The following is a 13,273-nucleotide window of genomic DNA, read 5'->3' on the forward strand; positions in this document are numbered from 1 at the left end:
CATTTAATGGATGATTCAATTATTTTTAATGATCTTATTTTTCTCTACAGTAATTCAGTCTTTTAAAATTTGGAGTCAGAATAAAAGAAAAATACCATAGAGTGATATTTGACTTTGATATTTGTTCATGTTGAGAAACCTTAAAACCAATGAGAAAATCCAAAAAGCTCAAAATATTTTATTGGCAAATATCTGCTTATATACAGACATGATAAATACAGAGTTTCACCTTCCTTGTGTGTGGATCACAAACAAGAACCAGAGACTCCTCATTGCATCACTATAACATATCAAACTTTTCTGTAGTGATGAAGAAAAAAAACCTACATATTAAATGTAATTGAAATGTTTTCTGCTATAGAACAGCTATTATGCCACCATTTTCCAATCTTCACTTTTGCTTTCCAACTAGACCCACAGTTAAAACAGAGAGGTTTGTGGGTAGCGAATGGGCTTTTTCTATGCATTTTATTTAGTTTGCAAAACTAACTAAGAAGTTGAGGGAATCCTGCACAGAAGCATTTTCTATTCCAGTTTCACCATTAGCAGTTGAAGTTGAGCAAAATAAGTGTGAAAATATTCAACAGCCCATTAAGTTGCCTGACTCTCGTTCCCAGCCAAATGTCCTGAATTAAACACTTCTGTTGTGTCTACCTGTACTCATTTCTGCAGGAAAAGAAAAAAGTTCAGGATTCCTGTGTTTTTAATGTATGAATTCAAGAGAAAGTTTTCCAAATCTTTCTTGGTCATTCTTGTCAGTTTTGATATACGAGATTCTTGGGAAGGAAGGAACAGAATTCTTCATGGAAAATTCTGAAATACATTCCCGCATTTTCCCAGGATGTGTAGAAGCCTTGTCCTCTTTAAATGAGCCACCAGCAGAGATGTATTCCTGAATTCTGCAACATTTTAAGGATTGCTGACTTGCACCAGTTCTGAGTATTTATTTATTTCTTCTTTTTCCTTTTTCCTTTGGCACTGTTCTTATTGATCTCTGTGCTGAGGGCACTCTGGCTGCCACCTTCCTGCCTTTGGCTCTTGGACCACTCCCTCTGCAGCTGCTTCAGCAGGTCAGGAGTCAACAGTCCATCTCTCACAAGCCGGCTAGCTAGAGATTTCTCCATCATCTCCACAGAGCTTCTCTGACCTCTGCTTCTGTTCGGGAGCATCCCGCTGGCAGTTCCAGCTTCAGTTTGCTCAGAAGTGTTGCGTTTTGGCTGCAGCGGGTCGGTAATGTTTGGGTCAGTGGCTCGGATCAGGCGGGTGATGTTTCGGACGCCCTGCTGGATGATGTCGTCGAGTTCCCGCTGAATCCCTCGGATCAGAGCAGTGTCTGGAAACATATCCATAAAACGGTAGCTATAGGGGCGAAGAGAGCGAAGACAATGAAAAAGGATTAGAACGGTCGGTATTCAGACAAAATCCAGGTCCATAAATTCATCACAGAAGCAGATTACCTTAACCAGAGGTATAGATCCAGAACATCATGCACAGCTTCTAGGTGAACCAGGTCTTTGATGTTTTTGGGTGCAGCCAGAGGCCAGCTGATGTGACGGCAGACCCAATCAAAGGTCAGGGGCTCGTCCCGACTGAACTGACGTGCAAACTAAAAATGGCAGCAGATGAATTAGAAACAAAAAGCTGTGCAGGAGAGTGAAGATTGTAAAAGATGCATGATAACAGTTTCTACAATGCTGTTTCAAACCACATCAGTAACCCTGAATTATAGAAGTGGAATCCAAACTTCAAAGGATGCTCCAAAACTTTTTGGGGAGGATATGAGCCTAAACTTATTACAGCACTGCTATACTAACATTGTGATTAGTATAGGCTGATCTTTCACTAATGCTAATATGGCCAAAACCTATTTCATCATGTTTCTAAATTTTAGTCGACATGAAATAATTTTGACATTGAATTAAAGTATCAGAGAGACTGTCAAAAATGCCCACCACACAATCCTGTAAGAACTTCGAACAATTATTTTAAGTTTATAAAACTCCTCTAACATTATTTGGTTTAAAAACAAACAAAAAAAACCACATAAAACTCCATAAAACCTGTGAAATCCATCAGTTGTAAGATGCAATCATTCACTGTAATGCATCTTGAAGAATAAAAGCTCATAACTTCCCTCCCCTGAGCAGCTTTTACTCTCACCTTCAGGAAGGACGTGCAGACAAAAGGCTGCTTTTTGTTAATTGGAGCCGTACAAAAGACGTAGCGTGACCTCAGGTTTAGTGGAATATGTTGAATCATGTCAGCCAGAAACTTGAAGTCATCAATGTTGCACACAAAGTACATACCGTCCACCTGGGAGAGGCTAACAAATATGTCCTGAAATAAGAAAAAGAAGAGATATAGAAATTTACATACCAAAAATAAGTTTAGATTCAGTAGCATTTAATCAAAGATACCACAATGGGGAGGTTTTTCTTTGTAATCATCACAAGCTATATTAATTTCCTTAAGCCGATTTATTTGTTTCTGGCATTAAAACAAAAGAAAAAAATGAAAGAAAACATAGGTAAAGGTAACCTTTCTGAATCATTTTACAAGATGACTTGAGAAAATTATTTTACAAAAAAAATGTAAAAATTATTTTACATTTAAGGGGAAAGAGGCTCATAAAAAGTATAAAAGTTTATTTACTGCATCACATGACTTAGAAAACATGTTTTGTTTTGAACAGTAGTCTCTGCAACTCAAGACCTTAAAAAATATTCTTATTTTTGTTAGCAACATTTAAAAAAGGGGCTATATTTCTTGGTATTTAGTCCAAATTAAGCAAACAGCAGAGCATTTATACAGTACGTTGTTTTTGATCCACCTCTAGTTTTTTTTAAATGCATTATTGTAGCACCAAATCAGACGGCCTAAAAAAGATAGAGGAGCTCTTTTTTAATTTACAGTGTGAAAAAAGTCCCATTTCTCTAATGACCTCCAGTGAAAGTCCCTAAATTATCTGGTATATCCTTCCAGTAGATCTCCACTGGCTTTCAACATTTATGCACTGATCAGGTTTACTGACTGCAAGACAAACAAGGTTTCTGCAGGTTCCTCATGAGGGATCTCATTTTCTAGTTCAGAAAGAAATAGGATTTTGTTTTTTACTATCAAACCATGTGTCCTCAAACCCCCATCGGATTTTATAAAGCTGCAAAGGGTTTATGTGCAAAACATTTATGAAAATTAGTTTTTAGTTTGATGCATTTAAAGGAAAGCTAATCTAAATGATATCAGTATTAGACTATGTAGAACTGCAGCAGTTCAGAGAATCCCAGAATTTAAACGCTAATTTATTCAACCACTCAACTATACATGGTTCAGATTTTTTATCTAACGAGCATATTTGAGCACATTGCTTTACTTACTACAAGGTTGGAGAGTGTAGCATCAGGGAGGTGATAAGCAAACATTTCTATCTGTTCTGCGGTTGGATGGAGGCCTGCAGTCTGGGAAAAAAAAAGATGTTAGATGGTCAGTTTCTCAATGCATGAATTATGGGGCTTTATGTACCAATGACTGGAAAATTAAACACCTCTATAGGATCAACAGAATGGCTGAGGATTTCCTTCAGGACAGGCAGGTCGTCTCTGTGCATGGTGGTGACCTCTCCCTCCTTAAATTTGGAGGAAAATCTGCAACAGAAAAAGGGGGATTTGAAAAACCTTATGATGGAGAGGACTGTACACCCCCCACTCCTTCAGACATGGAACTGACCTTCCTGCACGACCTGCAATCTGCAGGGCCTGCGAGGTGCTGATGGTCTCCATCTGTTTCTCTCCTTTCTCATTGATATTGGGCTTTACCAGAGAGTTAAAGATGATGCGTTTTATACTCCTAGACAGCATGGAGGGAGGGACAGAAAAACATGTGAGGAATTTGGGTTTTATTGATTCTGACTGCACTTGTTGGTCTGGACTAAATTTATGCTTTCGTTTGTGGATAATTCCAAAGCAAATTAATGTATGAAGGAGATGTCATGTGCTCTGAGAATGTGTAGGACTGTGATTTTAGTTACATAAAATGGTTTGTGGAAAAATAAATAACTTAATGGGTTAAAATTACCTCTATGCTACTTACAGGTTGAGACCCATGCCGATGGCATCTGTAGCGACCAGGATCTTACACGGATCACTGGGATCATTGAACTTCTTGGCCTGCGACAGTTTGGTGCCTGCAGAAAAGTTAATGTTTGCATGTTTCATTTAATTATTATTCATCATACTTATAACTATTATTATTAATTATAATTATTATATATAAACAAAAAGAAGTAAACATGCCATTTCAATTTCTGTGAAAATGTAACACATTTAAGCAGAAACTTTAATCTGTTCAATCTAATCACTTTATCACACTAGCCTCTAGAATATTCAAATGATTAAGATTGCATGAATAACTATCTTAATAGAACCTGAGAAAATATTATAAACAAAGAAATTCTTTATTTCTTTGTTCATTAAAATACTAAAAGTAATGCAATGTATGGAAAAGTTATGTTTCTTTTGCCCTTCAGAATAAGTCTTTAAATCACATAGTTTCCAGTCTTCAGGCCAAAAAAAAAAAAAAATATATATATATATTATATTTTTGTTTTCTACATGCAAAATGAGAGAAAAAATAAACAGAACTCCACCAAAGAAGAAGTAATTTATACATTTATTTAGTTTCTGTACCTTTAGACACAAACTTCTTCCAAGCTTTAAAGAAACTCAGGTTGCTTTAAATCTGTTTTATATTTAACCCACTCACACTCACCTGGAGGTAAACTGCCATAAATCACAGCACATTCTTGTCCTCTAGCCTCAATCTGTCTGCTTAAAGAGTAGATGTCATTTTTACTAAAGCACACAATACAGTCTCCTGGTCTCAGGTTGTCCAAAGATTCCACAGCCTGATCCAGGATGGAGAACGGGGTTAAGCGTTGGTAGGTGTGGACCTGCGGAGAGAGGAGGCAGGTGGTAAAAAAACACGCTGACGAAGCCTGACTTTCAACCCCAAGCTGTCACTCTCACCTCCACCTCCTCTCCGGTGGTGTACATCAGCTCCCTGATGAAGTCCACAGCTGCGGCTTCTCCGCACACATGGATCTCCTCAGCACACAGCCCTACGCAGACACAGAGGGAGGAGCCGCAGACCAGAGATGAATCAAACAGTCCGAGTATGTGAGGGAAATCCTTGCTTCAGTTTGAATGTTACAAACCCAGTAGAGCTCTGGTCCAGGCCCAGCCTCTGGAAGGATCTCTGATCATCTGAATTTCATCGATCACAGCCACCTCATCTACAGAAACATTGAGAGGAAAAAGCACTATGTGGTAAACAGACAACAAAACTAATCATAATTAGCAGGTTAAAATTATGAAACATGGTTCCAACACGGAAAACAACATGCTATAATCTGACAGAGATAAGGGGAGAAATTAGGGGAGATTATTCAATCCATGGGGATACAGTGAAAGCAGTTAATTGGCTTAGAAGAAGAGAAAATTAGATCATCAAGGTAGAGTAATAATCATTCCTAAAAGGATTCTGATTTACAAAGTAAGTAAAACTAAATATCAGAAAAAAACAAACAAAAAATGTCTAAATATATTTCGGATGTATCACGTTATGGAAAGATAAAAGATTGTATATTGTGTTCCCTATCATAAATTGTACAGCTTTCATTGAATAAAAAACAAACTTGATAACTTTACATTTGACATGTCCTTATTTATACTGGATCAGTACCCTGACAGAAATATCACTGCAGCCTTTTCATGTCAGAAAGATAATCTGAGTTTAAGAAGCTATTCTTCTAAGTCATTCACTGAAAACTAACAATCAACTTAAATATATACCACCAGATTCTGGATAAATCAAAGAATAGATTCATTTCATCACTGAAACTTTAACTAATTTTGTCATAAAGGTTTAACAACACTTCCTGGGAAATAAAACCAGAATGACACCAAGAGAAAAAAAACTCAAATACACAGAGAAAGAAAGCCAGATTTATACTTTCATCCAATGAATTTCACCAATAATCCCATTGATCACGTGTGACCTTACAGAGGTGCTGATTTAGTAAAATCATAAAAAAGGATACAATCACACATTAGGGACGTACAAGAAATCTAGATTGCATAAAACTAAACTAACTAATTTCAAAGCTTATTAAATATTTAGAAACACAATTTATAGAAAAAAAAAATCAGTAAAAGGAGAGAAAGAAAACAACAAAATTAATATTTCTGATTTAACAAAGAACAAAATATTGTATAAAGTGCTTTCATTGTTCTTTCATCATTTTTACAAATCCTAGAAACAACCATTTCTATCACCCAACCACCATAAAAAAAATTCAGTGGCTGCGTCCTCCGAAGGCCAGATTTGTGAATTATTTCATGGCGCAGCACTGAGGCCTGTTCTGATTGGAAGACTCCTCGTTAAGCAGGCCGACAAATGCATCCTTCTTTGTCTGTTTTGAAAGACGGGTCCGGTGTATCCTTTGCAGCCTTGGATATCACGTGATTTATTGCACTTTAAGAAATGTATAAACAGAGTGTATAGAAAACGAAATTTCGTTTTCTATACGCTCTGTGTATACAAAATGACAATAAATTTTGTCTAAGTCTAAGGGTCAAAGCAAGCCAGCTGCTTAAGGTTGGTTAAACAGAGGTGGTGGACTCAGATTTCAGCTGTAAAAAAACTACGATGCAGCAAGTTGATCCCTTCCCGCTAGCTTCGCAACCCTAACCCCTTAACAGGGGACAAGAAGACCTTGCCTATTCAGCCAGGCTAACAAGTCCCTTTAACAACCCCCTTTCAGAGACATAGACAGGTATCAGGTATTGCAGGCCAAAAGATAAGAACGACCCCCATTCCTAAGGGGTGGGCGCTTTCATTTGTTTCAATTTGCATGTTTTCTAAACAAAAACAATGCTTTGTTGGGCTACTGTATAAAGCCTCGAACTCAACGCTATTCCTAACATTTTAAATTGGAAAAGCTTCCTGGATGGGAGGCGAAACGTCTTCAAACTTGGAAACAAAGTCCAGTGGATTGTTTACTTTTTTTGAACTCCTCGAAAATGTTATTATCATCTAGAACAGTAGTGAGATGTTCGGCATCCATTCTTTTCCTACTTTGTGTGTCAACTGCCATGGTTGCTAGGCAACAGAGTGCACAGGCGGTGAAAGACGGAGAAGGATGGACCTGTTTAAATGCACAGCCAAAACTCTTCCGGGCTCCTTATTTTCACGGACCCGGTCCAGGTATACTGGGTCCTTGGAGGATGCAGCCGCTAAAACTGAACACAACCCTTATAATCACCACTGTTTTCAGTAAATGTGCTCTAACACCTTCTTACAGGGGGTGTTGACGCTGCACATCTCGATAGTGCATGCCACATGGCCAGCTGCTCGACCCTCTGGTTCTACAAATGTCCTCTCCTCTCCAGTCACCAGGTCACATGGTACACCCTGCCAATATAAAAGCATAAACATGGATTTCACAACAGAGACATTAAATGTCTTCATGAGAATATAAAAACAGAGCACACGGTTTAGAGCTACAAACTAGCTTTCAGTGCAAGAATTTAAATTTCAGTGTGTGATCTGAGCGGCTGAGAGGTTTTGCTTCAACCTTCTTGCACCTCCAGATGTTGAAATAACTTCAGTCAGTGGCATAGATTTAAAGGGATAGTTCGGTATTTTTGACATGAATCTGTATGGCATCCCGATCACCAGCGGCATGCAATCACACTGACTTACCCCTGGCAGCGTCCTGTGAGCAGAGTTATCGTCCAGTTTTGGTCAAGCCGAAAGTAGTCCAAATAGGACCAATTGATAACGACGTGTGACTTTTTCCACTACAATGTTTTTGGGATGCGAAAATATCACTTTTTTGGACACATAATGTTTTGGGAAGAGAAACGTTTTATTTCGCTGTACCTAAAAACCTGCAGGACTACTTTCGGCTTGACCAAAACTGGACGATAACTCTGCTCACAGGACGCTGCCAGGGGTAAGTCAGTGTGATTGCATGCCGCTGGTGATCGGGATGCCATACAGATTCATGTCAAAAATACCGAACTATCCCTTTAACTGTTCCCGAAGTCGGGGTCATGGATCAACAAGTACGGAGGGCTAAAAATGACCATATTAAAGCACGTTTATGTGTCTAAGATAGAAAAATTTGACAAAGAAATATCCAAAAATCACACATGCTTTTAATTGCTTATATACCAGAGAAATAAAGATGCTTCAGAAATATTCAAATCTAGACAAACAGTTTTGGTGGTGAGTTAATTCTAGTTACTGCTGCAACTAACGTTATTTTCGAATCGATTAATCCGTCATTCTTTTTTGATTAATCAATTCGTAATCGGATAACAAAAGATTCCTTAAAGAAGAGTTTTACTAAATTAAACCAGGTGAAACTAAAATGTTTCGTCTTGAGGAGTTGTGGATAGAGCATATTGACAGATAAAAATGTTTTTTATCCAAAAGACAATTTTTTTTATATATTTTTTTAAATTTAGGTATAATTACTGCTAAGTGGGTCACTCTGTTAGCTAAAGGCATTTTTTAGCCTCTACACTCCAGTTAAGGATTAATCGATTACTAAATTAGTTGTCGATTATTTCTATAATCGATTAATCTATTTTTTGGGGTCACAAATCGAGAGCATTTGTGAAGTTTTTGTCTTCCGGCTTCTGCTTCAAAAACACACTTTCAAGAGAATGTTATTTTTCTCCATTTTAAATTTAAGCCCAGAGATTTTGCTTGTGTGCTGGAACCCAAAATATCATTACTGGATCATATCGATCACAGTATAAATACCTGCAAATATCTCTGTTCAGATCTAGAGGTTTTCAGGAGGACAGTAAATGTGATATCAAGCCAAGGCTTAAAAGGCCTGTTATTAAACCTTATTAACATTTTCCTGCTTTTTATTTTTACTTCATTCATGGCCCAGAGCCTTTCTGACAAATACACAAAAACCAGATGGAAGATGAGAAAAATAAAAACAGAAACTCACAGCACCGTTGCTCTTCTCAAAGATCTCGTGAGCGAGAAGTTTCAGAGGACCACAGTAGACCCCAGACTTAGCAGCCAGGTAGCGCTGGATGGCATGGTAAGTCTTCCCACTGTTGGTGGGTCCAGCGTGAAAGACCACCTTCCTCTGGATGGCTCGGGCCTCAGGGTACCTGATACAGACACACAACATTTAGCTCAATTTATAAGTTCAGTTTTAATGGGAAGGAGCAATCTATGGTTGAGGTTCTTGCATAGTGAGCTGGATTGCCAGGCTGTTGGATATTTGCAGCCTTTTTTAGAATGCAAGAGCTCCGCTCTACCAAACAGGCCATCACTCCTTCACACGTTCTGGAGAACCATCGGCACATCTAACTGCCATCTGATGAGTCTTGAATGAAATGTTTACCAGTTTGCAGGGACTCTGAGGTCAGAGATCTTTCTTAGGTCATCCATGCAGTCCAGCATGGGAAATATTTGTTTGGCATGACGCATGAAATATGGGTAGATGTCATCAATATGACCTGAAAAGAAAAATAGACAATGCAATAAATGGAAACTTTCTTTAACTGAATAAACTAACGTGGTGGTGTACCTGCATTGCAGCAGATGTCATTGAGAATGATGTGCAAGTCAGCAGGGAGAGACGTCATTTCCAGAACATATTTCCTGAAACTGATGAAGGCTTGGTGGAAGAGACGAGCTGTTTGTCCACAAAAAAAAACAAAACAAAAAAACACAATCACAGAAATATCTGCAGAGATCACAACAGTCATTTGGCTTGAAATAAATAAGAAGAAATAATTCCCCAACAAAAAATATATAGAATATAAAATAGAATACTTTCATATATGCATGAATGAAGCTGTTGCAGAACTTTAGAGCTCCTTCAGTGACAGACTGCTGCACCCTAAATGCACCAGGGAGCGTTATCATAGATCCTTCCCCTCAGCTGCTGTAAGACTTTATAACCATCACTGTTCCCAACAACCTCAACAATGTGTTACATTCATGCTGATTTTGCACAATTTCTATCTTAGTTAGTTAAATAACATTCTGTTGTCATTTTGCACATCTCTGTGGTTGCTATTTTTCAAATATCCATTACTGTAAAAATGTCAATAGCTGGATATTGGTTATTTATTCTCAAGGTGCACAGTTTGTATATTGTTAAAGCACTTTACAGTACAGTATTTTATTGTTTATACTTTAAATCTTCACTATTGTGTTATTCTTATACATTTTTCTAGGGTCCACATTTGTGTGACCGTTTCTTTTTTTTTGTTTTTGCTGCTTTAAACACCAGAATTTCTCCATTGTGGGACAATAAAGGGATTTTCTATTCTATTCTATATTGCACAGTTCTATTTAAATACTTCATTTCTCTCAGGTCAAAAAGGAACAAGTGGTTTTGCCTCATCACAAACACAGATCTTTTTTCATTTAGATGTTGGAGATCGGCCTGTTTTTCCAGTGTAGTCCTGTTTCTCTGACTGTGACTGGCTGGATGTGCTCTCTTCATCCTCTAACATGGGAGCTGGCTCAGTGCTCAACTGCCTGGCTGTGTGTTTCCTGGTCGGGCCGCTGCTTTTTGTGTCTCTGCTTCTGTCTCCTTGAACCCCAGTCAGCCTTGGCAGATGGCCGCTCACACTGAGCCTGGTTCTGCTGGAGGTTTCTTCCTGTTAAAAGGGAGTTTTTCCTCTCCACTGTTGCTACAAGCATGCTTAGTGTGAGGGTATGCATCAGAGTCAATGCAATCAACTGGTTTTCCTTAGATAGAAAACTTTGACTGTATGATCTGGGGAACTGTAAAGCTCCTTGAAATGACGTGTTGTGAACGGGCGCTATAGAATTAAACTGAATTGAATTTAATTAAAGTTAAAGATCAATCAAATATAGTGCACAGTTTGTCAACTACTGCATTGCCCCATTAAACAGGGAACCCCCTTTGTTCAAATTTAAAATCAACTAATTCATAGAGTCCATCTGGGTGCATTTAAATATCAATAGAGGGGTCAGGTGGTATTGAAGAACATCAGTAAACAAACATCATTATGACCAGAAACTCAAGAGGGAAAAGTTATGAAATTTAAAGCAGGTCCAGCTAAAGAGTTATACCAGCTTTGAAGGCTTGTGCAAGGCTTAAAAAATTATTTAAAAATTCCGTAAATTAGGGTTTATATTCTCACCATCCAGACCCTGGTCTGCGGCCAATTTCTGCATCTCTTTTCTTTTGTAAAACTTGTTCAAGACTTTGAGCAGCTCATCTAAATAGCACAGATAGAAAAAGAAGACATAAGTCAATTCGGTTAATCTATATAAATAAGCGTGACCTTACTAGGCTAACTCCATCGAGTCTCTATCAGGATCTGACCTTAATAAATGCACAAAACTAGTATAAACTCTGGTTTACTTTTGTCCAGAGGCTGCGTCAGCTCTGCTCCCACAGCCCCATCAGCCGGGACGTCGGTCTTCAGGGAGACTGGAACAAACAGCGAGGTGTCTGGCCCCTTGCTGTTAGAAGAGACATATCTACAGCAAACCGAAAAAGCAGGATGAGGGTGCTGGAGCACCAACCTAGAGCCAGAAACCACTCTGCAGCCGCCTGTGGTGATGTGACCAGTCCGGGTGTTAAAGTGGCGTTGAAGCCAAGAAAAGAAGTGTAAGGTCCGGTTAGCTGACATCATTGCGGGCGGGATATGTAACCGACAACCGGTGGGTGCTGTACGCTACTTCTAAGCTGCTGTTACCGCTCCATAATGTTCAAATTATCTAAAAAGTTGGCTCACACGCCACAAACTCTAGCAAAGGACATTCTACACATTTCTGGTTTCACAAACGTGGGATAGGACCACTCTGTCTACAAATATGCCTGAACAAAAATGTAAAAAACAACAACATTATTTTATATTTTGAGGGAAATAATTTATAAGGTTATTTTATATTTACTGTTGTGTATTCAGTAATTATATTTTATTCAAGACTAACATGGTTGCGTAGTAGATAGGAATTAGACATGTAAGGCATATTTAAGGAAACATCTGAGCTCGAACTCAAAGATCGTTTATTAAACTAAGAAGCAGGCTGGATAGCTTTGATAAAAAACAAAACAATCTTGAGCGAAGTTTTACGTAATCTTTCAAATGGTTCATTATCGATTTTAACCAATTATTTTAGAGCCTAATTATTTTTTATTACAAAAAAAAACATTTTAAATAGACTGTTTTGACACTATCTTTATGAATGCCATACCCAACGATATTTTAAGATCAATATAAAAAAATATGATCATTTATTAAATATATAAAATGTATTTAAATAATTCCTCGCTATTTTCAGTTTTAGTTCAGTTCAAACGGGCCAAATTTCTTGTCCAGGAGCAACAAATACTTTCAGTAATAAAGTATTAATATATTAAAAATTTAATATTTTTTGTAATTATTTACAAATTAAATGTGGTGTTTGCTAGATATTATTTTTTTTACAAGTTACACTTTTTTAAGGCTATAAGGAAAAAAAATCTTAAAAAGTCTGGATAATCGATAAAAGGTACTTTAGTTTAATTTGAAATGTATAAAAAAAAATCTAGAGTAGGTTTTCTACATTACCATACTCTAAGGGGGAAAAAAAAAAGCTTACTTTAAATTTAATAAATAATGCTGTGAAATCCTTTAAAAATAGTCTTTAAGCTCCAAAAACAGACAAAATAAAAAATTTCAAACTAAATTCAATATAAATCTGCTTTATTCGTGATTAATTTAGGCTATATATTCGGGGTTTGGTGTATGGAATATAAACACATTATCTCATACACAGTCACACGATGGCATGAGTGGACAAACATGCAGAAAACAAAGAGACAGAGGCTATAGGCTTTGAAGTTTTTTTCACAACTTCTAACCAATGAAGAAGAAAAAAAACATTTAATCCAAAAGATTAAGCAAAATAAAAGATTTGTTTTTCAATAAATTACACCCCTTCTAAACATTATAGATGCAAATTACAGGATCAAAACCAGAATAAAAGGACAGAGGAAACCTGAACTGTTGATCTGTCTGTTCATACACTATAAGAAAAAATAAAAATGTAACAGCAAAATGCAGCCACTGTCCAAACATGAAAGAGGCAAAATAAATAAAAATATAAAGCTGAATTAAAGTGTGTAGTGAAAAGAAAAAGACTCAGAAAAACTGAGGTCAAGTTGCTCCTTGAGTGATGATAACTTTCAGGAAATATTCACCTTCAACAC

General features: G+C 37.3%; 1 protein-coding gene across 1 annotated transcript; it reads right to left on the minus strand.

Annotated features, from left to right (window-relative positions):
* Positions 1–158: 158 nt before the first annotated feature.
* Positions 159–11,877, minus strand: supv3l1 (SUV3-like helicase). Its single transcript, XM_038294630.1, has 16 exons — positions 11,438–11,877; positions 11,214–11,291; positions 9,620–9,727; positions 9,434–9,548; positions 9,029–9,197; positions 7,356–7,467; positions 5,210–5,287; positions 5,022–5,113; positions 4,765–4,945; positions 4,087–4,180; positions 3,724–3,843; positions 3,542–3,641; positions 3,375–3,455; positions 2,161–2,337; positions 1,458–1,606; positions 159–1,359 (listed from the first exon to the last, which is right to left on the minus strand). The coding sequence occupies exons 1-16, from the start codon at positions 11,709–11,711 to the stop codon at positions 948–950; spliced, it is 2,340 nt and encodes a 779-aa protein (XP_038150558.1). The 5' UTR covers positions 11,712–11,877; the 3' UTR covers positions 159–947.
* Between the last annotated feature and the right edge of the window lie 1,396 nt (positions 11,878–13,273).

Source organism: Cyprinodon tularosa, unplaced genomic scaffold (assembly GCF_016077235.1).
Source record: "Cyprinodon tularosa strain WSP-4 unplaced genomic scaffold, ASM1607723v1 ctg342, whole genome shotgun sequence".
In the NCBI taxonomy this organism is placed as follows: Eukaryota; Metazoa; Chordata; class Actinopteri; order Cyprinodontiformes; family Cyprinodontidae; genus Cyprinodon; species Cyprinodon tularosa.

Excerpts from the sequence above, each read along its gene's own strand:
- supv3l1 (XM_038294630.1), bottom strand. The coding sequence starts at position 11,711 with ATGATGTCAGCTAACCGGACCTTACACTTCTTTTCTTGGCTTCAACGC. Across the intron at positions 9,198-9,433 it reads CTCAGAGTCCCTGCAAACTG|GTACCCTGAGGCCCGAGCCA; the intron begins GTAAACATTTCA and ends TGTCTGTATCAG. Across the intron at positions 5,288-7,355 it reads GTGCAGCGTCAACACCCCCT|ATGAGGTGGCTGTGATCGAT; the intron begins GTAAGAAGGTGT and ends ATGTTTCTGTAG.